Below are 22,843 nucleotides of genomic sequence, written 5' to 3'. Positions count from 1 at the left end.
AACTACGTATGATGCACGATCCTCGCAGTAGTTAGCGCTATTTATGCAATAGCGAAAATCAGACCTGAAAAAAAAAAATCAGGCCTGTACGGGACTCGAACCACTGACCTCTGCGATACTAGTGCAGCGCTCTACCAATTGAGCTAACAAGCCAACTGGGAGCAGGCCGTTAAGTTGATTCGTAATAAACGGGTTTATTACGAATCAACTTAACGGCCTGCTCCCAGTTGGCTTGTTAGCTCAATTGGTAGAGCGCTGCACTAGTATCGCAGAGGTCAGTGGTTCGAGTCCCGTACAGACCTGATTTTTTTCAGGTCTGATTTTCGCTATTGCATAAATAGCGCTATCTACTGCGAGGATCGTGCATCATACGTATCTAATACCGCAGTTCAAAATATATGAACTTCATATATTCATTGTATCTCGTCAACCAAACTGTTCTTCATTTAGTAGTTGTAAGTTGGTGTTTATGGAGTTAAGTTCCAGTTTTGCCTGCTCGACGTTATCAGATCTTCTCATTCTTGTTTATTTGCAGTAAGAGGTTCTCTTCAGATTTTTTTAGGCGCCAGTCGTAGTCTTCCTTCAATGTTACAGTATCAGCTTTGCGTTCCCATCAGCAAACTGAGAGCCTGGGTGAGAGTCGCCTCGAGGTTGCCTCGTAAAAGGTTTTTTGTCGTGAGACTTGTAACATACAATTGCCTCAATATGTAAACGCCCTTCACCCTCGACTTACACTAATGACACACAAATCGTTGCATTTTAAAAATGTGATCCTTAAGAAACGAGTAGCAATCCCTCCACTTATTTATTCGTTTCCACAGTCTCGTTAATCATGGATTTTGCATGACAGTAAGTAGCATGACGTCATGGTATCCGTATGGAAGGCAAAAGCGTGCCAGGATTGATAATTTATTGCACAATGATAAGATTCGCTTGGCTGAATTCCCCGATATGAGTCTTTTCTTTTTGAGTCTGCCATAAAGAGATTTAGTTACACTCGGCCGTTTTGTTTATCTTCTGAAACAAAAGATAAATGATTCATAGCGGTGATTGATTTTGGAAGCGGATTGTTTTGAGTTTCAGCGATTTAATGCGGACGTGATCCCCAGAGCATAAAGTCTCTTTAAATTAGAATAATTTGTTGTCAAAAGTTTAGGACTACACGACGTAGAATGCAGATCGGTTTGAAGTAGACTTCTGTGTGATGGCCACCTTTGCTTTTACTTTAGCTGAGGTAAGTGTAAAAAGTTTTGAAGAACATTTCACGACATTTAATGAAATGAACAGTTCATTTAATTAGGATAATTTGAATATATCAACAAAGTTGAAATGGTAAATTGACCACCGTTACGGTTATAAAAGCTGACGTTTCGAGCGTTAGCCCTTCGTCGCTCCGACTCTTCACCACAGAAGAGTCGGTTTATAAATGCTGCACGAGATTGTTTGCCTATGATTTTCAGTTCGTTTTCTAAGATACTGACTTTTGCTCAAACAATTGCTAACATGCCTTTTTAGATGAACAAGAAACAATTTTTTTCTTTGTACGTACGAAAATTCAAAGGAATATAAATAGCTTCAACTGAAGGGAATTTCTCTTTTCATCGATGTGGATATCAATTATTGTGTCTAATAAATGTCTGGTTCAAATTCAAGTTAAACTTGAAACATTTGCGAGTTTAAACTACGGCCGGAGAGATGTCTTGTATAACGAGATGCTGTGGTGCTAAGGCGAAATATCTGATTCCTCTCTTGCTACATATAGCTGGAAGCCTCAGTCAACTTTATTAACTCTGTGATGAGTAAGGACAGCGATCTTGAATGCCTACCAATTAAACCCGCACAGAAGCTATATCAAGCGCAGAAGAACGGTGTTTTATTCTGGTGAGGGAAATGAAGTGTTACTAAAACATTTATAAAGCGTTTTGTTGGCATGCTTAATCGTATTTCCGGTGATCGTATGTTGCTTCCTTATTTCGGTCTTGTCCTATTTACCTAAAAAACGTTCTAATCTTATCTTGCTTAACTGGATTTTTGCTTTAACTTGTCACTTGGGTTTCAGGACTATATTTTATAAATTACGTTTCCTTTCCCCTTCTGTAAACGAGGATGTGAAGTGACGACTTAGAGACTGTTTTTTCTGCAGTGGAAACTGGCCTTGATTTACATGATTTTGTGTTGTTTTAACTTTACATCGATGCAGTTCTCTAAGAGTTATTTACAACCAGCCAGATGATTTTACCCTGTTTACTCTATTTCACCGTGTTTCTTTTTTACGATTTCTTTATTGTCAGTAAATTATTAAATCGAATCAGAAGTGGAACCATACCATGCTCCAGGATCAATAAGCAAGTTAAAAATATTCATCAGGCCTTAGAGAATCAAAAGCTAGTGATAGAAGGAGCACAGCAATTGGCTATTGACGTGCAAAACATTAAAGCCGAGGACTTATGGAGTGGAAAGGTACCGCCATTATTTTTTCTTTTTTAACTTTTGAGATGAGTGAACAACAAATTGCTAAATTTAACATTTCACTTTTTTGCGATAATGCTGGCTAGTTGTGACTCGTTTCATTTGATTTGATGCTAAAAATATTGGTCATTTTAATTTTCCCAGGAATACTTGGTCTTAGAAATTCTGTGGAAAATCGTGCGGGTAAGATATGTATTACAGTCATTGTAACAACCATGCTCACTTTAAAAACAAAACAATTGTCTTCAGAGACGGATCCAGGAATTTTTGATTGGGGGGGGTCCAAACTTTGGTTCAGAAAGGACTGTTGGACTCTTTGAGGCAAATTACTTCTCCCCCACACCCCCTCCCACCAGTCGCGGTTGCACGTTATAATTCCTTGGCCACTTACCGTTTATTTGGATTCATTGAAAAAAATCAGCTAGTTAAAAGCGATATACGATCCTGTCTCAAAGTTGTAAGCGTCAGGTTTGATAGGGGGGGTCCGGACCCACCAGACCCTCCCCCTGGATCCGCCACTGGTCTTACTGCTAACCTTGGAAAGGTAAATTTGTGTTTAACCTGATTACTGAAATCTTATAGGTTGGGTTGCTTTCCTATGTGAATGTGGAAAACCATCCAAATTTAGCATTGGTGCGCAGGTCAAATGAAAACTGGCCCAGATTTGTTGAGGTATATATATTTCAATTCTTCCTTCTTATTTTCTGAGCAGGTTCAACGTGATATTTCACTATGATAGAGAACTTTAAGTAGTAAAGAAAACTATCTTGCCGATGTTTTAATTTATCGACGCAAACACATCGTTAGCAACTGACATGCGTTGAACTGTTTAGCTTCCTGCAGAAGAGTTACTGATCAGATGGGTCAATTATCAACTGAGACACACACTTTATAGGGGCCCAGAGATGATAGACTTCGGCTGCAGTTTAAAGGTTCGTAACAAGCGATTGATTAATAATCGACAATAAACGAGATCACTTCATTAACTACACAATTTTATTACGTCAATCAAGAATTTTATTGATGCTATAGACTGCTCTTAAAAAATCTAAAACTTTGGGGCGAACTCCAAATACTGCCCTTTTTTGGAATCATTATGAAAGCTTTTTCTCTTTTATTCACTTTTCCCTTTCCTCCCTTCCCTCTCATTATTTTCATTCACTACTTCCGGTTACACTGACTTAACTAGGTTGTGTTTTCTTTCCTCCATGTAGGACTCTGTTATATACAGCTATCTTCTGAATCAGCTCTCCCCACAGAGGTATTGTTCTCTCAATTATTCTCTGTTATATTGAGTGACCAGGAACGATAAGTTATGCTTTAAATGTGGTGTACCTGCACTCAGCTGGTTTTTTAACAATTGGTCAGGAAAAATTAGGTGAAGAGCAGGCTTAAGATAAACCATATATAGATTGGTATACACCATTAGAATATTTATTCTAATGGAAATAATAATAGGAAATAGTTTTATTCCGTGTCAACTGATAACTTGAGGATTCTTACCATCTATACGTTATGGAAAGGTGCAGTCTGTCTCCTTTGGATGAAGAAGACTTGTTCATCAGGGCAAAGAAAGTCTTGTCCATGGCTGACCTGATAGGATGCAAGAAATACCTGACGCCACATGAACTTGTTAAGGTACTTTTCTAGACGTGGATCATGCTCCTTAACAGAGATGTTGTCCCGTAAGAAAATTGTTCAGAAAAAAAAAGAACAACCAGCTCACAACAATCAAGAGTAATGACTATTTTGAAAATTCGATGTTATAATCTAGCGTTGTATTCATTTTCTATCACATCTGATTTCTTTTTATTCTTTTCATCTTTCCAGGGAAATCCACGGCTGAACCTTGCTTTCTTGGCGAACTTGTTCCATAGCAGGCCAGGACTCGAGATCTGTGCGACTGATATGGAAACTGCGAGACTTGTGGAGGAACTCAACACTGCTCATGTCAGGTACAACAAGGCTTTGAACTGATAACTTTTCCTTCAAAGCGTGTCAAAGTTTTATTGATTGATTGATTGTCATTCTATGATTAGGAACCGACTCTGAAACTAGCTGCTAACCTGCCAACATTATTTCTAACAAGTGATGGCATGGTCATAATTGGAATTTTAAGTTTTCTCTTGTTTGTGGCAGTACTACAGTTAAATTCTGAAAATCCTTGGAATGTTTCATTTGAGGTGTCGTTTGGTAGAAGAGGAACGAAAACTTTTGATAGAAGTAAGACGAGAGATGTCTGGGGAACTGAAAGACGTGCGTAAGAAACTGGAAGAAAGCCTCAAAGAAATGGAGATTCTCAAAAGAAAAGCTTTGAGGCTTGAAGATGAAAATAAACACTTTGTAAGTATCTCAGTTAAGGACAATGATTTTGCAAAAGAATCCTCCTTTCATTTTATTCGGGTTTTTTTCTTCGGTTTTCCAGACTGACGTTGAAGAAGCTGTTCGACGTTTAAAAGCAGAAAACTCGGTGCTTCAAATTCAGCTCTCTGACGCGAAAGCCGTGGAAGATGATTCCCAGGCTACCATAAAAAATCAAGAAATAACAATTGATAGTCTGAAGAAAGGAAAAGAGGTTTGTAGGTATCATTTATTCTTTTCTTGATCGGTATTAACTTGCACAACCGACTATCTCCAAGCTCTAGTTTCAGATTTAATGGTAACTGTGCGTTAGTACATCTATGTAAAACTCGTTAAATACGTCACTTGATACAATGAGCGGAATGCAATGCAAACTGGTCTCAAGTCACATAAACTTCAAACATAAAGTTAAGCGTTTCCTTACTCTAGGTAATGAGCAAAGAATACACGGAGAAAATGAACGAACTAGAGAACAAAATCTCTGTGTCTAATCGGAGACAAACGACAATGGTTCTCCAGAAAGAAGCTATCGCGCATGAGAGAGACGTAAGTAGTTTGAGCGTTATTACGCAATTAAATGGATATATTTTAAAACAACGTCTTGTGCAAACTGCTAGTAACTTCCTTTCTCCCGTGCCTTAGTACTAATTTTACGAAACTGAGATGAAGTTGAGATATTGAAAAAGTGGTAATTGACCTTTCAGGTTCTGACGACACTGTTTTGTTTCCTTTTGTTTCTTAATCCAGCTCTTAAAACGGAAACATGACAAATGCGATGCAGAACTCAAAAGACTTCAAACTCAGGTATGTCGGAAGTCTCAGTTTAAAAAATCTGCACCTAAGTAACTCCAATTAGGATATTTTCTTGAAATATTGTTTTGGAAATCATGACCAATCTGATATAGACATATGTAATTTAAAATCATTCTGCTTTGTGGTATGGTCTGTTTTTTGTCGATCTCCATCTTAACTTTGAATCATTAAGAATATTAAGATAATTGAATATGTATATGGGTATTCTATGCACGCGAGCGCCTAGCTGGCAGCACATGCCTTTTCTATCTCCGCACTGATTTCGAGTTTCGAGTTTCGAAATTTTGTTTTTTCTTACCCAATGTTTAACCCAGTTGTCCTCCGACATCTTTCTTGAAATGGGTGCCGTCTAGGCAAGTTCCTTTTTGAAAAATCTGTTGTCGTCGCCTCACTGTACGAACAAACTTTCTTCAGCCTTATGGTGCCGCTTGACAGCTCTTGGTATATCCCGAGTCAAGCCGACACGGCGCGGCTCTCGCGGAGGACTGAGGAAATTCCGAAGAAATTCGCCGTTAAGTCTTGGAATTGATCAACCATCGCCACGTCCTGTGGATTCTTCTACGGGAAAACCCCATTTTCTTTGAAGTCAGTGGCGACCTTCAAGATGATAATTTGCATATCTCTTCACGAACCGCATTTAAAAATATTCAGATTGACTCCTCCGTTGCAGGCAGTCTAAACAATTGTCCCATCCCAGTGATCCAGTCCCGTAGTCACTCACGGGTCCGACACAACAATCCCGCGTGTCCTTTTCAGCGCAACCGTATTATCTCTAGAGTTGCCGCTGTGGATAAACCAACTAGTTCTACGGAAGCCCAAACGTACGGTCTAAGTCTCCTACTTGCCAACACCATGAGCCTCGCGCCTAAGATCGACGAGGTGAGATCTGTCATCCTGGACTGGAGGCCTGACCTAGCGTTTTTCACCGAAACGTGGCTGAGGGACACCATCTGTGATAATCTCATTAATATTCCTGGATATCACTTTACCGCAAGAAATCGGACTACAGGCATTCACGGTGGTGTAAGATAATACATTAAGAATAGTATCAAGTTCAGCATTCTCCATCACCTGCATAATCCGACCTTTGACACTCTGTGGACGTGGCTCAGGCCGTCATGTTTACCGCGCGGTATCCCATGTCTGATTTCCGGCACAATATATCATCCTGAGCAAACTTTGAACGATCAAGCGATGCTAACCCATCTATCTTCGACCCTCACAGCAATCGAGGGAGAATTTCCCGGCTGTGGCCTTCTGCTTTGCGGAGATTTCAATTGCCTTAACATCAAACGCATCTTGACTCAGTTTCGATTAAAACAGCTGGTGAACAAACCAACACGGGGCGAGCGGACATTGGATTTGGTCTTAACCAACCTCCCCTACCTGTACGACGAGAACTCTGCACTGACTTTGCCGCCTTTCGGACTCTCCGATCACATTGTTGTCATATTGCGCCCTAAAACGAGACCTGTGAGAGAGGGCTCTTTGAGAGAGCAGATGTGGCGCCGCGACGCGCGCGCCAGCAGGAAACTCGAACTCGGTCGCTATTTTTTCGGAATTGACTGCATGGTCGCTTGTAGAGCGCACGCAGGGTTGCGCAGCCAAAGTCCAACTGTTTACGGACGTTGTCAAGACTGGATTGAACATTATCATACCCGTCAAAAAATCCAAGATCCACGCAAGGGACGCGCCGTGGGTTTCTCCAGAATTTACAGAGCTAGTCAAGCTGCGGCCAAAGGCGTTCAGCAACGGAGACGTCAGTCTTTTCCATTACTATCGAAATGCAGTGAACCGAGAACGTAAGGCACTCCGTGGAAGATTTTACGCTTCAAAAGTTAACCAGCTAAAGCATACCAAACCCAGCCAGTGGTGGAACTCCGTCAAGCGAATTGCGGGAATGACTCCCGCAACTGATACCGACACTGTTACTTCATGCTTACAAATTGAAGGCACTGAAAGCCTCTCTGAGTACAACATCGCAAATATGATCAACGCTGCGTTTGTTGAGCCTCTGGAGTCCCTTCAGAGGTTGGAGTTTGTTCCCACCCCCGAGGCGGAATCCACGCTATTTACTATTCCTGAGTCTGCCGTTTTTTCGGCGCTTCTAAAGTTGAACCCCCCTAAGGCGGCTGGACCGGATGAGAAACCTAATTGGCTCCTTAAGGAGTACGCTGACATTCTTGCTTATCCTGTGTCTTCGATCATGAACTGCAGTTTTGCCGAGAACAGACTCCCGCCAGCATGGAAGATGGCCAATGTTGTCCCAATACCAAGGGTGAAACCTGTTGAGGATATCAGTAAATATCTTCGCCCTATCTCTCTGACTCCGGCGCTGTCTAAAATTGCGAAGATTTCGTGGTTGGTCTTCATATTAGCCCTGCTGTGGTGGAAGTTATTGACCCCGACCAGTACGGAGGAATTCCAAAATCGTCCACCCTTCCTGCCCTAATATCCATGGTGCACAACTGGTCCAATGTCACTGACGGTAGTGGAGCTGCCGTGCGAGTTGTCCTATTTGATTATAGGAAGGCGTTCGACTTTATTGACCACACCCTACTCGTGCGTAAGGTCTTCAGTCTATCTATTCCTAGGAGTGTCGCCTGCTGGGTTGCTGACTTTCTTACGAATCGCCAGCAACGTGTCAAGCTGTCCAGGGACTGTTTCTCGGAATGGGGCCCTGTCCCTGCTGGCGTCCCAACTGGGCCCTTGGTTATTTATCCTAATGATAAATGACCTGAGGGTCCGTGGATTCCATTCCTGGAAATATGTGGATGACACTACTGTAGCCAAGATCGTGCCACGAGGAGAGTCGAGCAACATCCAAAAGTGCTGTTCACGCTGTTGAAACCTGGTCGTGCGATCAACGAATGACCCTAAATGCCGATAACTGTAAAGTCATGAACATCGACTTTAAGAAGAGCAAGCGTGCTTTCGAGCCTGTAACCGTTAATGGGAAGGATCTCTCTGTTGTCAGCTCCGCCAAGATCTTAGGTGTGACTCCCTCTAATGATCTTACGTGGAATGATCATATATCTAAGGCTATCAAGAAAGCCAACAAGAGATTATATTTCCTGGTTCTCCACTCCCGCTCTGGGAGTGGACCCTCGTGACATAATCAACTTTTACTGCACTGTTATTAGACCTGTCCTGTAATATTGTTCGCCCGTTTTTCACCATGCATTGCCCGAGTATTTAAGTAATGATATCGAACGAGTACAAAAAAGGGCGTTAAGTATCATCTTACCAGATTGTTCTTACAGTCTGTGCTTAAGTAGCTATAATTTAGACACTTTGCAGTCTCGGCGCGAGGAACAGTGTTCTAAACTGTTTGATGCAATCTTTTATGACCACAAACTATCTCATTTATTTTCTACCAATCATGTAAACCATTATAACCTAAGGAGAATTAGAAAGTACGACCTCCCTGGCGTGCGCACCAGGCGTTTTCAGCGGTCCTTCATCCCGAGCAAGTGCCGACTAGCAAACAACACTGTGTGAATATTCGATTGATCAAGCCTGCCTAGTATTACTCGATCTTAGTGATATTATCTTTTTATAGTTTCTGATACAATTGTAATTTTTATTGTACTCCTGTATGTATCTATTATAATATAGTATATCATTGTAAAAAATTATGCAATCCAGCCCCTTGGCTGGGATGTAATATTTATTTTTAAACTATTAAACTAAACTATTAAACTAAACTAACAAACTATTAAGTATATATCAATGAACTAATAATCTAGCCTCTTACCTTTATCAGTGATAAAAATCTTAAAATATCTTTTAACAGTTTTATTCTTTATTTATTAATTTTTTTATCCGACAGGTTGATCGTCGTCAACGACACGTTCATCAACTTCGTCAGATTTTTAAATATTTTATTTCCGACAAAGGACTGGCAGAAAAACTTTATGGGGTAGGCATATCATAATAGGTGAACTGCGTGACAGACCTACTGACGGATGGTCCAGCCGAACAACAGACTGACCGACTGACAAACCGACGGACTGACCGGATTGCCCGGATTGCCGACAGACAGAAAGACAGATCGACAAACAGACAGAAAGACCGATCGATCGGCAGAAACACCGACTGACCAACTGAACGATGGACTGACTCGCTGGCTGACTGACTAAAAGACACATTGACCGATAATAATTATAATTCAACATTTATATAGCGCAAACTACTATTTAGATAATCAGTCGCGCTTTACAATCAGTTAAGATGAGATCGGACGTCAGAATTCATCAGGCGCAATATGCAGCCACTTCAGTCCATGTATTGATCTCACCTTCCCTTCCCAATTCACCCTAGATTAGACACTACACAAAGATAGACCACAACACCGGCCACTACGTGACTGACTATCCAATACTGCTGACTGATCGACCTCGAGCATCAGACTAATTTCCTAAACTTCTGTTATCAGAACTTGGATGCGAAGTGTCTACAAAGCACAAACGGCAAAAGTAAAGTAACAACATGTAAGTGACTTTTTTGTTATTGTGTTTGAATCAATAATTATTGAGAACTCTCCCCTATAGCGTCAAGTAGCTCGAAGTTCGTCACTATATTGTATTCTCCCTCCTCTGTGGTGTGCAGAAAGTAGCTATTGAACATAGTTGTCCAAGTTATTCTGTCCATAACTCCCATTCCTTCCCTCCTTTGAGTTACTTTTGACTTGCTACTTGTGATTTTTCTCGTCGATGAGCCTTTCATCTTGCAGTTTGTCAGGAAGGAGGTCGGTATTTACAAGAAACAGCTCCGCAAATGTTCCTGCTGAAGGATAACTTTTTATTTGTGTTCGATCACGAGGAGGTAGGTATCATTGAACTCCAGAGCAGAAGTTTACTTTTCTTGGAAGAATGTCATGAAACTAGTAAATTACTTCATTTAGTTATTAGCCAATTACAGTTGCGTTGTTCTTCAGGAGGACAACCCTTCACTCGTGCTGCGCTTGGATCAGGCCACAGTAAACAAACAAGAACACTGTGTACTGGAGTTGATGTTCGCCCAGAAAGAGGTTTGTACAAAGACAAAGACTCAGCTGGGTTGTGCACGTAGTATTGTTTTCTATAGTAAATCGGTATCGGGAAGTGTTGTGGAAGTACTAACAGTCATTTCCTGGCTCCAGTTGTATGAAGAGCGGATAGCATTATCCAACGGATGAATCGGTATCTAGCAGATAAGTGATAGCAAGATGTACTACGCTATCCACTGGATTCAGATTTATCCAGTGGATATTGTCATTTATGTAGTGGATATAGTCATTTATTCAGTGGATATAGTCATATATCCAGTGGATATAGTCATTTATCCAGTGGATATAGTCATTCAACCTTTGAACAACTGGGGCTATATTTTATTATGGAAACGCTTGCACCATTAACTGGTGTCATGAAAATATTCAAAAAAAAAAAACAAAAAAAAAAGCTGTAAACAGTTGAAGAGAATGAAAGTTGTAATTGCTCGTTAAGTTTTGATATGCTGACCGTGTTAATTTACTGGGCCGGTCGTCGACTATTATTGGCTCCAACTATTCTTTTCTGTTGGAATGACCAGGTCAGGGGAAATACTTATCTTAAATTTTCTCTTCTTGTTTAGTTTTCGTACTACATTAAAGTTTCTCCCGCCTCGTATGTCAAAGATTTGCAACAAGAACTGGAACTGGCCTCTGACTGGTGGACTGACAGACAGAGGACTTCACCATGTTCCAGATTCAAAGAGGTCGTTCGGTCGAACATGTTGACCAGCGGTGATAACAGAAAAAAATTGAACTTGAAACAAACTTCAATTATAACGGCAGACGTGTGACGACGCGACGGCCTCGATCCCAAGTAATTTAGTCATCAGAAAAGTTAGAATTTTCATGGAAAAGAGGCTTGAGGTTTTTGCGATTTCTACGAGAACTGCCAGAATTAAGGGAACTCTTGGGCCTTAATTCTCTAAACCACAATGAGTTCACTTGATCTGCGCCTTAAATCAAGTTGTATTTCACTTCTAGCAAAAAAGAGAGTAGAGCAAAAACTGTAGAAGGGCCTTTAGACTTTGTGAAGATATTCACTAAATGTGTCATGGATAAAATTCATGGCTGTCAGTGAGGCAGTTGCAATCAGTCGACAACATTGAAACCTATCATGAGTCGATAAGCATTAGAGCTAATTCTGGGTTTCAGGAAAACTCTTATTTCCTCATTAACTTTATTGTTCTTCCAAGTATCTTTTTATTTGCCAATACATGTTCTGCATGAATACCTTTCTGTAAATAATTTTCGCGAGATTGTCTTAATTTCTTAAGCTCCCATCAATAGAGACTGAAAATGGTTGAAATATTTCGGTTTAACCTTAATCCATAAATATTATCTATGAACTAATCTGATATCTATTATCTAAATAATTCTAGACATACAGAGTGTTTATCTCAGCAGTTAATTCAATTAAACTCTTTTTTTTTTTACATTTTGAATACTCTCTTTACTCCCCTATTAATTTTGTATTTGGAGACCAAATTTTGGGTGCCGTATAAAATACACAAAAAACATTTTTAATTCGTCTTCCCGTTGAAGAAAAAAACTAGCGGGTTTCGATTAGTAGTATCTGCTGTGTCCATAGACAAGCGACACCTCTGAGGATTGGTAATGAGTTGACTGCGAGTGCCTACATCAGAGGAGACGATTTGTTTTGTCGTGGTTGAATTTGTAAAAAAGAATTTCGTCCATTACGGCTTTTGACTCATTAAGCATCGATTCTCCTTTGAAGAGAATGACTCCTTTATAAAGACATGGAATCAAGTTGTAAAGCTGGGAATGATGTCAGCTGATCACGGCCTCTTCTGACTGCTAGTCAGGTGGGGCCTGGAAAAAAAAAGGCAAAACATACATTGAAACAAATACATCAAATGTCTTAGTACCTGTTCTACTATACAGAGACATACAATAAAGAGGAGAGGTAAATCTATACCGACAAACAAAGACGCACACCCACCATCCTAAGTAGAGGGTTAGTTCATAATCATCTCATTGGACCTTGAAGGGACCATAACCTTAGCAGTACTTATGAAATTTGAAATACATCCGGGTACCTGTGTCTGGTGTGTGTAAATTGACTTTCAGCAAGCTGGGTTCTTGTAATCCGTTATCTATTAAGATTAAAATCATGATTCACATCTATAAGCTTCATTGAAGCATTGATATACTTTATATTTAACCGTACCCATGATGTATTTCACAGCAATACCAGTTAGTGTTATAGAACACACCTACATAAATGTTCGCGGCGAATTCGTACCATCATTTTTTCGCTTGCATGTCTGCATGTCTGCATCATCCAAGGACAATCTTCCCGACTCGTCAAATTGATTAGGCTGTAATTATGAATACCTCAGAGATGACAAAGTTTGGGTTCTGACTGATAAATTGATTAGGCTGTAATTATGAATACCTCAGAGATGACCAAGCTTGGGTTCTGACCGATAAATTGAGGTTCTTAACCTACCCACGTGTCATTTTAATATGTTGTTTCATTTCACCTTCAAAATTTTTTCTTGTACATAACGATCATAGTGGTAAGGTTTGGAGACAGCAAAATAACAATTTCAGTTTAAATATTGATAATTTCCGTTGACAATACCAGGTTCGCCCTCCACTGAGCCCCCGAGGGGCAAAAGGAAACCGGACTCTTAGTGGGAAGAACCTGAGTGGGAAGTCTGAACTGAAGGTGGCGACAAAAGTCACCAAGAGCCGCAAGGAGCTTGTTATTGTCAAGTTCACCACTACGCGCAATGGACAGAGGCCACAAGGACAAAAGACTATTATGATGATTGGCAAATTACCAAGATAATTATATCAAAGTAACCGCCAGTTCTTGTCACAAACCTTGAAAGAGCTTCCTTAACTGAGCGTTCTGTTGAACTAACAGTTCTTCTCGTGTCTTTGCTCTCCTAAGCTCGATCTCTAAGTTTTGGAACTGCTCTTTTAACCCGCTCACATCTCTTTCCAGAGTGGAACATCTGTCCTGAGATTTCTCCAGTTCGCATGTTAACTGTAAACACTTTGTTTTTGTTCCGTCTAACTCTTCTTTCAGCATGTAACACTGGTTTTGTAGTACGTCCAGCATGTTCCCTTGTGTAAAAATGTTTTTCTTGGAATTTTCCAGTTTAACTTGTAGTGCCTGGTACCGTTTCTTCCTCGCCTCGAGTTCACATTCCAGTTGCGTCAACTGTTCTCGAGTTGTATTTAGTTGGTTTGTCAGTTGAACGCATCGTTTCTTGGTGTTGATAAATTTCACTTTCTGTGTACAATACTTGAGTCTAGCAGCGTTCAGTTCTTGTTGTAAGACACGGCAATGTTCCTGAGAGCTCTCTATCTCATTACCCGCGCTTCTACTTTCTTTTTTGGAGTTTTCTAACTTTTCTTTCAGCGATTCACATCTTCTTTTCACGACTTCAAGCTCGTTCTCCAACTGATTGCATTGCTGTCGGTAAGCAGTGACCACTTTCTCAATTTCCTGGTATTTCGAATTGGACTTATCAAGTTCCTCTTCAAGAGAGAGGCACTGTGCCTTAGACTGCTTTAGTTCCTCCTCCAAAGTATTCACTTTTTTCAACCTTTTGGATATGCGACGCCTTTGCAGCCTAGCTGTCTGTTCTCTGGAAATAATATAAGTTTCATCTCGCTGGACAGCAGAGGTTTTTCCAATCAACCTCCACCGACGAGCGAGTCGCAAAGCTTCATAAGCTTTTTCTGTTAGGTCCGGAATAAGTCGTAACACCAGATCAAAGTCGTGTAATCGGTTTCGTATTCCTACAGGATAAAGTCCTTCAGCACTCGTCGGGCTGAATAATCTCTCGTCGATAACACCAGAAGTAAGAAGAAGATGCCATTGATTCAAAACTTTCTCTAAGTCTTTAGGAACGCTTTTAAGATGACAAAGTATTTTTTCGTTTTGAAAAAAGTCAGAAAGTGGCTGATAGAGACCTTGTTTGAAACTTTCAAGGAGATTCTCGAAGTGAATACAGAGTTCATCAAATCGTTGAAGCACGTTCGAGTTCGGCGAATTTGATTGGCTCTTAGGTAACAACACTCCACGAAGTTGTACATTCCTTTCCCAAGAGGCCAACTCAGACACATACCTGTCAAGTGACATCGTACACGATCACAAGCCAATCAACACAAAGAACAAGGAATACAAACAAATAAGAAATTAAGCGCAATCACAGAATCACTAACGATGGACAAACTGAATTTTTAGGTCACAGAGGCAGTGGAAACAAGTCTGAGTCACTTTGAATGAGGATGCAAACTTCTCTGAAGCAAGCTTTGAAATATAATATGCTGGGAAACTTAATGTAAAAGAAATGCGCAACATACCCCCTGGAAGTAACGCCTCCAAAGGATTTATGATTCCACGACTGCCAACGACGAGTCACTTGTTTCAGCTTGCGATAGAACTCCTCAAGAAAATGGTCCTGTTCTCTTTCACGTGACAATTTCTGTATTTGTGTTTCAAAGGCTGAGCACTGCTCTGCTAACCACACCTCACGAGCTGTCTGGGACAACACCTCAAAATCTTCCAACTAAGACAAACACAAATTAAACATTCTTGGGCCTCAATTTGCAATCACTACCACACTAGTTGATGATTAGACTCCATATTAATCTTTACTATTATATTGCACTATCTACAGCATAATGAAAACTTATTCAAAAGTAATTCCTTCATTATATACTATTGTAATTGTTAGCTTTTGGCATTTACTCTCCATGTTATTATGAACTAAACAAAGAGATTCTTTTAAAGATAAATCGTAAAATTGAAACAGTGTCCACAGTTCAGAAAAGTCATGATTCAAAATGTGCGAGTAGTGAAAACTCAAATTTAAATAAAACCATTGGTACATTAATATTACATAGAATATTCTTATGAGGGGTTTTACAAAGAAAACCCAAATGTATTTCAATGATTTTTGGAACAAGATATGTTAATAAATTCACCTTAATCCTTCCAGAAGCTGATAAATGGTTATAATTTGTAAATGCTTGAGCCTTTTTGAGCTCATTAAATGAATTTAAGGTAGCAACCTCACCATTGACACAATACTACCAAATTGCAAGAGTGTACACCTCAGCACCCTTTCAAGTAGCACACCAATGCCACTGATTGAATTTCAACCAACACTTCAACCCCCTTCCCTCCAAACAAAAAAGACATCTAAAACCATAATGATTGAATCAATTGGTGTTTGTGAAACTTGATGGGAAAGTGGTGGTGAATCTGGATTTTTCCAAAATCAAAGAATTTCCTTTTTTTAACACAATTTAGTAGAAGTGGAGTCCAAAGGAAGGCTTAAAAGCATAAATGTTTTGAGGGAGAACATAATTAAAGGGGCGAGGTCTTAATATCTTTATTGAGGCACTTTCATTGAGGGTTACTAGTATAATGTTCACACAATTTTGTTGCCTAACAAAGAAACTGCCTCATTGACAATAAATCATCTTTTCATTAGTGGATAGTGACCTGAAAAGGCACTGAAAGGGACTCTCAAGTCATCTTATATGTTCTCCATTTACTTTTTTTCTGTTGTACATGTAGCTTTTGTAATTTAAACTGTGAATTTTTACCTTCTGGTGAACTAGGACTTTATTATCATTGCTATTATTATCATTGTTAGTATCATCATCTCAGGGGTTATTACTTACATAATAATCTTTCAGCATGTTTGAGTTTTATTGACCACTTCTTTGTGTCTTTGTGGGTTATATTTGGACACTCTGAAAGTAAATATAAAATATGTTAATCATTTTTACTATGGCATTATAATCTACAAGGAGAGCGATGGGATGGATAAGAATTCCTCAACCCCACCCACCCCCCTTAGAAAAGAAATCAATTCACCCTTGTATAATAAATTATTAAGTAATTTACACTGTCTGCTTTTGTTCACATGCTCACCCCCTAATACTGATTCCACCTAACCCACTGATTATTAATTATTTGTCCAATGGTAGATTTCATACAATGGGCAACTTTCAAGACAGAGAATGTTGTATCATTTACCACACAAGTGTCAATCTAATATTTTCATAATTTATGACAAACTTTAGCTATGTTTGGACAGTTTTTCCTACTTTTGTCCATACAATATTTCAAGAAATATTCCTCCATGTAGACCACAAGTCTGCAGGACAATTTAAATATTGTCATTGGTCCTCTTGAAATAAAAGCTAATGTAGACTGAGAAATTCAATATGAACAGGTGTTCTTCATCTGGTAAATATCCAGTATTGGGTGGGGTCTGCTCTTTATCTAATAACAGTGACCAAATATACTGCATGTTTCCTTCTAAGTTTCTGTCTTTCACTTCAGTTAACAGGAACCTCTTACCTTACAGTTATCTAAGTGAGAGGAAAAATTCATTTTGAAAAGCTGTTTTTTTATCACAGTTTTCGATATAGCTACATTCAACAGGCGTCAAAATTTAAGAAAATTTTCAACGAGAAAAAACTCATAAAATTGTTACTGAAAAGCAGGAAACATGCATCATGATCATAAGATCACTCAGCAGAAATACATTCTTTATTACTGTATAAAAATTTGATGGAATAAAACACACCACTGAAAACATTACTAGCACCATTTTGAACAAAAGAACAAAATGTGTGCACTGAAAATAACCCTAATACTCCTGGAGGTATCCTGAACTCAAATTTGAAATAAACTGTCTTCTTTCGTTTTTTGCAAGTAAGGCAAATCGAACACTTCCTTATTTTAGAAACAAAATTTATTTTGAAAATTTTCTGCAGTGATGTGTTCTAAGTTCTATAGTTACTGTAATCAATAATTTAAGAAAGCCTTGAGAATGCCCATGTTGACAACATTTCAAGTACTTCTTACGTAAATTATCCTTGGTTATAAAAATCGAAGAATTCACGGATAAAGAATAAATTTCTACACCAACCTCTTCTCTATAACGCTACTGAAGGAGGCTGAAAATGCATGGGGATGAAATCTGTTCAAATCTTGTCTCCCTGTCACCTCGTGTTCTATCCAAATCTGTTCATTCTATTTTGCACCTGTCAAAAGAAACGTAACTCGACCTGAGTTAACCAGAATTGGCAAATCTTATTTGCTAAAACGATGAGACTTTTCGGCTGTAGCCTCCAGATGTGCTGAGTTACGATGCATTATCGCACTACGTGACCTCAATGCAATGTGCAAATCACATCTTCACTTTCGTGGCGGGACAAGATAAACTTGAAATTCAGTATAGCGTGAAAGTTTTTTAAAGGAACGCGATTACAAAAGGGATCGAACCGACAAAGAAAGTGAAAAGGAAGAATTTTAACTAAAAATAGAACAAAAATGTACTATATTTAAACTGGCTATCGAAAAAGGGAAAATATAGCCTGCAGGAAATAAAAGGCCCCCATGGACGATGACAAAGAAAATTCGACGTTCATCTCATAGACACGAAAACGGAAAGAAAAGAAGTCCCAGTTATGCCTTTTTTTAAGAAATGAGGCAGATTACACGAATACAACCGATGAATATCTCCCGATAGCTTGTACACAACTCACATTACTTCCGCCAACGAATCGCCATGCAAGACAACTAAGAAAACTTTTTATATCAAAGCCTGATAACTATAGAACTATATAATTCAAAGACAACTTTTACATCAAATAATACCTGTGGGATTTATGTTGTTTGCTCAGTATTACATTCTAAGTCGCCAGGAACGAGTTTATATTCGTCCTGAGCGACACACCTTTTACAAGCGTGAAGAACAAAGGATCCATTCAGGGAAAAACCATCCTCAGAAAATGCCATTTAAAACGACAAAAAAAATAAAACAAGCTCAAACTTCAGGCGAAGAAATCTAAACTCAAACTGAATTTACCATCATGGACTTACCTGAGAGCTCGAGACAGTCGTGGATAAAGTTAGCTTGTTTTGGTTTGTAAAGTTCATTCGTTCGCGGCCCATCCATATCCAAAGCCGTCTCCCTAATATATTCACACGTATCGTTCAACAGGTGGTTGGTGACCACGTGGACATCGCGTTAAGAAACAATTGTTGTTCAAGGCCGCTAGATTAATCCGTTTCTGTTTGTAGTCTTATCACATATTTGCACAACTCACACGCTCAAAACGTATCTTTTTGCTGGCGCAAAATTTCTTCACAAGTACAACAGCACTCGCAGAAGTAACAGTTGATAGTCGAGCGACACACGTTAAAAAAAAAAGCAAAACAAAACAAAAAAGCAACTCTACTTGTACTACATTTTTTCCCGCTTGCACAGGCACCCGGGAATTCGTTGCAAGTCAGTATTATCTACAGATCTATCGCAAAATCATAACAAGAAGCTCTGAATCAAATACATGAGCGCCATAAGCATAGCAAAGCACAAGGTCACACAGAGTTTACATTTCAGTAATGCGATCGCATTTCAGACGAACCCGAGAATTTAAAGCTAAATAGTTGTTTTGTCGACACTGTCAAGTATTACGTGCAGGAAGAATGCTTCGAACAATGGTGGTGCTGGTTTCACTCGGTCGCGTTATCCAGTCAAGATGAACAACAAGATCTATTTTCACCAAGGACAAACTGGATAACACAGGAATTCTGATTGGATAAAACTCATTATTGGAAATATGACCAATTAGAATTCGTGTCTTATCATATACCCGGGATTCTGCTTGTTTCTACGCAACGAGAGCCGCAGCATTAATCAATATGGCGGCTAATTTTACGTTGAGGGTAAAGTGGTTTGAAGAAATTCGTCTGTCTTAAGCATCTAATGAGTTGGAAAATGCAATAGAATTTGTGATAAGGCATAAGTTATGGAGGGAACTGTGGCAGGAGTACGAATTGTTCCCCCTGTGGTGGAATTTTTTGATGCTGAATCGGACGTTGTTCACCAAATGACACTAACAGTTCAAAACTCGAGCAAGACATCGAAGAGCATCCGATTTCACGGCCCTGCATCAAATGTAAGAGACTGGTCAAGTTGTGTAAAATAAAGCCAAGAGAAAGATTTATAAAATCTAGAAATACTTAGTAAGGCAGTTTGAACCTGAACTGTGATGTAGTGTACACAGTGTGGATTGAGGTACTTTACGGAACTTTTTTATCTCGTCTACGTGCTAATTAGTTTACATTTAAGGCTAGTTCACATGGTGCATTGCTCTCTGGTCGGCTTGTCCAACCGGAGATGATATTCGAAAAAGTGGCTCATCTTAATGAAGGTTCATACACGATGCTCATCATTCCTTTAAACACTGATGATGATCAGAGTGCAGCTGATCTTTAATAACTTTTACTGTTGTCATTATCAAATACTACTTACTGATGTGGAATCAATCATTTATAACTGTTTTATTTTTATTATTATTATTATTATTATTATTATTGTTACGTATGATTCACAATCCTCGCAGTGGAGAGCGCTATTTATGCAATAGCAAAAATCAGACCTGAAAAAAATCAGGCCTGTACAGGATTCGAACCACTGACCTCTGCAATACTAGTGCAGCGCTCTACCAATTGAGCTAACAAGCCAACTGGGAGCAAGCCATTAAGTTGATTCGTAATAAACCTGTGTTTCGCTATTGCATAAATAGTGCTCTCTACTGCGAGGATCGTGCATCATACGTATCTAATACCGCAGTTCAAAATGTATGAACTTCATATAATTATACATTGTATCTGATTATTATTGTTATTTTGTAAAAGTGTTTCAAATTGAAAGCAAAGAATCCAGAACATGCTATTGCACCAGGGCTCGAAGTGTCGGCTTTGGTTGAATACTACACCACTAAAGCTGAAGATGCACAGGACAGAGTTATATTAGTGGTTGATAATGATGTTGTGGAGATTCCTCTAGTTGCGTAAGTATTTTAGTATGATTAGTGTGAGCATTTAATGTAATGCCCTGTGGAATCAATTATGATGGGCTAACCTCTAAGACTAACCTCATGTCAGTCATGCATCAGTTACACTCATTTGATGCTATACTATACCAGTATTGTGATGTACATCACATTTTTTCCCAAAGCACACACATGGAAGTGTATCTTTTTTCGTATTTTGGTCTTGTAAGTAATCAAGGTTATAATTGTTTCCTGTGATAAAGACTTTGCGTCTTTATGTGAATGGTGTTGCAGTGTGGTGATTGTAACTTCTATTGCCAACAACTTATTATTTTACCATCAATTATAGATATACACCTTGCCCACAGTTGGAACTGAGTGGTCCGGCAGATTTTGGTGTGACAGTAGCTGATAGCAAGGTCTTAATGCGTGAGATTTTTATTACAAATGAGGGATCATTGACAGGGGAATTTAAAATAAGGTACAATGGCAACCAGCCAATCACAATTATGCCTTCAGGTGGCATTATTAAGCCAGGAGCTAGGCAGTTTGTCAAGGTGAGTGCAACTGTTGAGTGTATAGAGTCATTAAAAGTTGTTTTGTGTTCAGTTTGTAGAAATCGTGGACTGCGACAAAAGAGTTCAAGGAAAATTGGGATAATATGTAATTGTGGTTGCGGGTATCATGATCATCATCTTTGGTCCTTTTTCTCTTTAGCAGAGAATAGAGCTGCTTTCCTTTCTCTCTCTCTCTCTCTCAGTTCAGGTTATATACCTATCTTTTAAGCTCACATTTGACTCTCCTTAGCTAGTAATTACACTAAATTTCCTTTGCTTAGATTGAATTCATAAGCAAGACTCCAGGAAAGCTAAATGAAGAAGCACAGTAAGTAAATACTAACAGCACCTTTGATTTGTATGGTTTGTCCTATAGTTTAAGGAAGCCTATACTTTATAAGCCCCCGGCTTCTAATAGGCTTCCTTGCTGTTACCTCTTCAGTTCCTTTGATTTTGAAGTTAATTTAGTTAGAATTAATCATAGTTCTTTTTATCTTTGATGTATCATAAATTTTGTATTCAGTTCATTTTTTTCTGATAATGGCAAATAAAATGAATGAATGATTGTTTTCTTTACATGAAATAGTTATTATTAGAGTCAACTTTGCACAAAAAGTAAGGTGCCAATGGGGAAACATTAGAGAACTTATTTTTTACAATTAATTACACCAGATCTCTCATGAAGAGTCAATAAATCTAAATTTCCTTTGCAGAATCAAACTAGAGGGCCAATCTCCAACAACTCTGCATATCATTGGGAATGTAGTGGAGCGATCTCTGGAACTGTTGACTTTAGATACAGAAGAAAACATTGAAACAATTAACTTTGGCTCAACATATTATGGGACTGACCAGATTCAGTCATTTCTTATTTATAACAATGGACCAGATGTTGCTAATTTTGTTGTTATATTGGAAGAGGGTGGAGAGGGACAAGAACTGGTATGTGGTACCTTATGGGGAATAAGGACAGGAAGTGTTGTTATCATGGAGGGGTTGCATAGTTCACAGTATAGAGAGAGATAAATAGGAATTAGTACTATCCTGAGCTATGCTGTAAAAGTAGAAGATGGGAAACGATTTGCATCTATGGATATACTTTGATGAGCTTCATTTATTTAGCATGTGGGAGTGGAAAGAGGAAGTTATTATCAGTGGATATGACATTAGCTAAATATAGAGGGCACATGGAGAATTAAGGAAATTTGGGTTGGTTGTTTTCAATAAGACAGGAGTGCAGGGAAGAAGGAAAATTTAATGTTACTGTTAGTACTAATTTTGTTAAATTGTCTGACATTGTATGTCTTTCAGGGGGTTGACTTGACCAAGAGTGCTACAGCAATGTTACTTTCTCAAACAAATGCTCAGGAGCTGGGAAATGCCAATGACTTGACAACACTGGTGACAGCCTTGCCAAACCAGGGGATCCTTCATCCACAAGAAAAAAGAGAGATTCACTTTAGATTTAGTCCAAGATATGCAAAATCCACGAAAGGATGGGTGGCTAATGATCAACCTCCCCCAAGGAAAGATTACACCTTGTTTATGCATATAGAGACTGTTGGCAGTGTTTCTGGAGGTGGAAGTGATAATAGAGGTGAGAAAAATGAACTAAAAATCATATAGGTTTGATTTTGCCATGACTGAAAAGTAGATGTTAAAAACAATTGTGTTGATCAGCTAGGTACTGGTTTCTTGTACAGCATTTGTTCAGTGCCCCTTTTTTGGTTTGTTTAGCACCTGCAATATTTTGTCCATTGATTCT

The 22,843-nt window shown here is 39.0% G+C and overlaps 3 protein-coding genes across 7 annotated transcripts in view; 2 read left to right on the top strand and 1 right to left on the bottom strand.

Moving 5' to 3' along the window:
- The first annotated feature begins 642 nt into the window (after window positions 1–642).
- On the top strand, window positions 643–12,108 carry LOC111323428 (uncharacterized). 3 transcript variants are annotated; one of them, XM_022926779.2, is made up of 18 exons: window positions 661–1,234; window positions 1,763–1,881; window positions 2,292–2,460; window positions 2,614–2,652; window positions 3,052–3,141; window positions 3,303–3,401; window positions 3,684–3,730; window positions 3,999–4,107; window positions 4,300–4,424; window positions 4,653–4,812; window positions 4,895–5,044; window positions 5,260–5,376; window positions 5,578–5,634; window positions 9,476–9,565; window positions 10,082–10,136; window positions 10,379–10,470; window positions 10,583–10,675; window positions 11,257–12,108. In XM_022926779.2, exons 1-18 carry the CDS (start codon window positions 1,205–1,207, stop codon window positions 11,464–11,466), a joined length of 1,851 nt encoding a protein of 616 aa, XP_022782514.2. In that variant the 5' UTR covers window positions 661–1,204; the 3' UTR covers window positions 11,467–12,108. The 3 variants fall into 3 exon arrangements, with proteins under 3 accessions (XP_088587099.1, XP_022782514.2, XP_022782506.2); XM_022926771.2 differs by having other exon boundaries at window positions 716–1,234; window positions 3,993–4,107; XM_088730973.1 differs by lacking the exons at window positions 10,379–10,470; window positions 10,583–10,675; window positions 11,257–12,108 and having other exon boundaries at window positions 643–1,234; window positions 3,993–4,107; window positions 9,967–10,102.
- LOC111323442 (uncharacterized) lies at window positions 11,815–19,232 on the bottom strand. Of its 3 annotated transcripts, none has more exons than XR_015990880.1 (7): window positions 18,564–19,232; window positions 17,608–17,722; window positions 16,349–16,420; window positions 15,020–15,225; window positions 13,526–14,781; window positions 12,636–12,789; window positions 11,815–12,505 (listed from the first exon to the last, which is right to left on the bottom strand). XR_015990880.1 is itself a non-coding variant. In XM_022926789.2 (7 exons), the coding sequence occupies exons 3-7, from the start codon at window positions 16,364–16,366 to the stop codon at window positions 12,495–12,497; spliced, it is 1,548 nt and encodes a 515-aa protein (XP_022782524.2). In that variant the 5' UTR covers window positions 16,367–16,420; window positions 17,608–17,722; window positions 18,564–19,231; the 3' UTR covers window positions 11,815–12,494. The 3 variants fall into 3 exon arrangements, 2 of the variants coding, with proteins under 2 accessions (XP_022782524.2, XP_022782531.2); XM_022926789.2 differs by having other exon boundaries at window positions 12,733–12,789; window positions 18,564–19,231; XM_022926796.2 differs by lacking the exon at window positions 12,636–12,789.
- A 133-nt stretch (window positions 19,233–19,365) lies between these two features.
- Window positions 19,366–22,843, top strand: part of LOC111322730 (cilia- and flagella-associated protein 47) — a 43,005-nt gene continuing 39,527 nt past the window's right edge. The window contains exons 1-6 of the mRNA XM_088730971.1: window positions 19,366–19,642; window positions 20,385–20,539; window positions 20,871–21,078; window positions 21,360–21,406; window positions 21,792–22,020; window positions 22,390–22,675. Coding sequence (XP_088587097.1) covers window positions 19,493–19,642; window positions 20,385–20,539; window positions 20,871–21,078; window positions 21,360–21,406; window positions 21,792–22,020; window positions 22,390–22,675 — 1,075 coding nt within the window. The 5' untranslated portion in view covers window positions 19,366–19,492. The remainder of the gene's footprint in view (window positions 19,643–20,384; window positions 20,540–20,870; window positions 21,079–21,359; window positions 21,407–21,791; window positions 22,021–22,389; window positions 22,676–22,843) is intronic.

Source organism: Stylophora pistillata, chromosome 8 (assembly GCF_964205215.1).
Source record: "Stylophora pistillata chromosome 8, jaStyPist1.2, whole genome shotgun sequence".
NCBI classification, from domain to species: Eukaryota; Metazoa; Cnidaria; class Anthozoa; order Scleractinia; family Pocilloporidae; genus Stylophora; species Stylophora pistillata.
The sequence above is the reverse complement of the archived record's forward strand: the minus strand, read 5'-3'. Positions and strand labels throughout refer to the sequence as shown.

Coding starts and splice junctions, on each gene's coding strand:
- LOC111323428 (XM_022926771.2), top strand. CDS start 1,205: ATGGCCACCTTTGCTTTTACTTTAGCTGAG. Junction 5,635..9,475: donor TCAAAAGACTTCAAACTCAG/GTATGTCGGAAG, acceptor TTTATCCGACAG/GTTGATCGTCGTCAACGACA. Junction 10,137..10,378: donor CAAAAGTAAAGTAACAACAT/GTAAGTGACTTT, acceptor TTCATCTTGCAG/TTTGTCAGGAAGGAGGTCGG.
- LOC111323442 (XM_022926789.2), bottom strand. Junction 14,782..15,019: donor GGAGGCGTTACTTCCAGGGG/GTATGTTGCGCA, acceptor GTCACTTGACAG/GTATGTGTCTGAGTTGGCCT. Junction 12,790..13,525: donor GTTAAGGAAGCTCTTTCAAG/GTTTGTGACAAG, acceptor TAATCTTAATAG/ATAACGGATTACAAGAACCC.